Source organism: Diceros bicornis, chromosome 4 (genome assembly GCF_020826845.1).
Source record: "Diceros bicornis minor isolate mBicDic1 chromosome 4, mDicBic1.mat.cur, whole genome shotgun sequence".
NCBI classification, from domain to species: Eukaryota; Metazoa; Chordata; class Mammalia; order Perissodactyla; family Rhinocerotidae; genus Diceros; species Diceros bicornis.
This window is the reverse complement of record NC_080743.1, coordinates 63,127,116-63,128,821: the sequence shown is the minus strand read 5'-3', so window position 1 is coordinate 63,128,821 and position 1,706 is coordinate 63,127,116. Positions and strand designations below refer to the sequence as shown.

Genomic DNA, 1,706 nt, shown 5'->3' with positions numbered 1-1,706 from the left:
TTCATTTTTGGATTGTTGGTTGCTAATTGTAGTAGGCAGAATAATGGCCCCCCAATGGTGTCCATATACTAATTCGTAGAACCTGTGAATATGTTAGGTTACATGAAAAAGGAGAATTAAGGCTGCAAGATAGAATTAAGTTTGCTAATTCTGTAACCTTCTGATAGAGAGATTATCTTGTATTATTTGAGTGCATCTGATGTAATCACAGGATTCTAAAAAGTGGAAGAAAGAATCAGAGAGTCAGAGAAAAAGATGTAACTTTGGTGGCTTTGAAGATAGAGGAGGGGGACTATGAATCAATGGTTAAGAGGCTGCCAGAAATTGGAAAAGGCAAGTAAAAGGCAAGATTCTTTCCTAGCACCTCCAGAAAGGAATACAGAACTGCAAACATCGGATTATTATATTGATGTACTGAACACTTCTTACTTCTTCCCTCTTTATTGCAGGTCATGGCAGAAAACCTCACCGTGGTGACTGAATTCCTGTTGCTGGGTTTTTCGAGCCTTGGTGAAATTCAGCTGGCCCTCTTTGTGGTTTTTCTCCTCCTCTATATTGTCATTCTCAGTGGCAATGTCACTATCATTAGTGTCATCCATCAAGATCAGAATCTCCACACTCCAATGTACTTCTTCCTTGGCATTCTCTCAACATCAGAGACCTTCTACACGTTTGTCATCCTACCCAGGATGCTCATCAATCTCCTCTCTGTGGCCAGGACAATCTCCTTCATCTGTTGTGCCATTCAAATGTTCTTCTTCCTGGGTTTTGCTATGAACAACTGCCTGGTACTGGGAGTGATGGGTTATGATCGCTATGCTGCCATCTGCCATCCTCTGCGTTACCCCACCCTTATGAATTGGCAGGTCTGTGGAAAATTGGCAGCCGCCTGTGGGATTGGAGGCTTCTCAGCCTCACTTATATTAGTGAATTTAGTTTTCAGCCTCCCTTTCTGTGGTGCCAACAAGGTCAACCATTACTTCTGTGACATCACCCCAGTCATTCGTCTGGCTTGCACCAATACAGATGTTTATGAATTTGTTGTGTGCATCTGTGGGGTTCTTGCAGTTGTGGTACCATTTTTATGCCTCTGTGTTTCTTATCTCTGCATTCTGAGGACGATCTTAAAGATTCCCTCTGCTGAAGGCAGACAGAAAGCTTTTTCCACCTGTGCCTCTCACCTCACTGTTGTTATTGTTCACTATGGCTGTGCTTCCTACATCTACCTCAGGCCAACAGCAAAGTATGCATCTGGCAAGGTCAGGCTGGTAACAGTGATGTACACCGTTGTCACTCCATTATTAAGCCCCATGGTTTACAGTCTCAGAAACAAGGATGTCCACGTTGCTCTCAGACAAGTTTTGGGGAAGAAAGGATCTCTAAAACTAAATAATTGAAATATTATTGTATTTTATTATTATTTATCATTTTATTATAATTATATAATATATTTTATATATTTATTTTATTACATTAAGATTCTGATAACAAATAATGCCCCAATTTCACATGCATGTTATATCTATAACCAATTCATTGAAATAATAGTTCTCTATAAGATGTGTGTCATAAAATATATTTTTCTCCTCTCAATCTCTTCATATTCATTCTGTCGGGTTTTATTTTTCAGCTTCTGAGATGGAATCTCAAGATGTTCCCAAATCTAAATGCCCAGTTCACTGGAATGACTAAAACACTACATTTAA

The 1,706-nt window shown here is 39.5% G+C and overlaps 1 protein-coding gene across 1 annotated transcript; it reads left to right on the top strand.

Annotated features, from left to right (window-relative positions):
* The first annotated feature begins 294 nt into the window (after positions 1-294).
* Positions 295-1,397, top strand: LOC131401409 (olfactory receptor 10R2-like). The gene is made up of 2 exons (XM_058536678.1): positions 295-333; positions 450-1,397. The coding sequence occupies exons 1-2, from the start codon at positions 295-297 to the stop codon at positions 1,395-1,397; spliced, it is 987 nt and encodes a 328-aa protein (XP_058392661.1).
* The last annotated feature ends 309 nt before the right edge of the window (positions 1,398-1,706 follow it).

Coding starts and splice junctions, on each gene's coding strand:
- LOC131401409 (XM_058536678.1), top strand. CDS start 295: ATGAATCAATGGTTAAGAGGCTGCCAGAAATTGGAAAAG. Junction 334..449: donor GCTGCCAGAAATTGGAAAAG/GCAAGTAAAAGG, acceptor TCTTTATTGCAG/GTCATGGCAGAAAACCTCAC.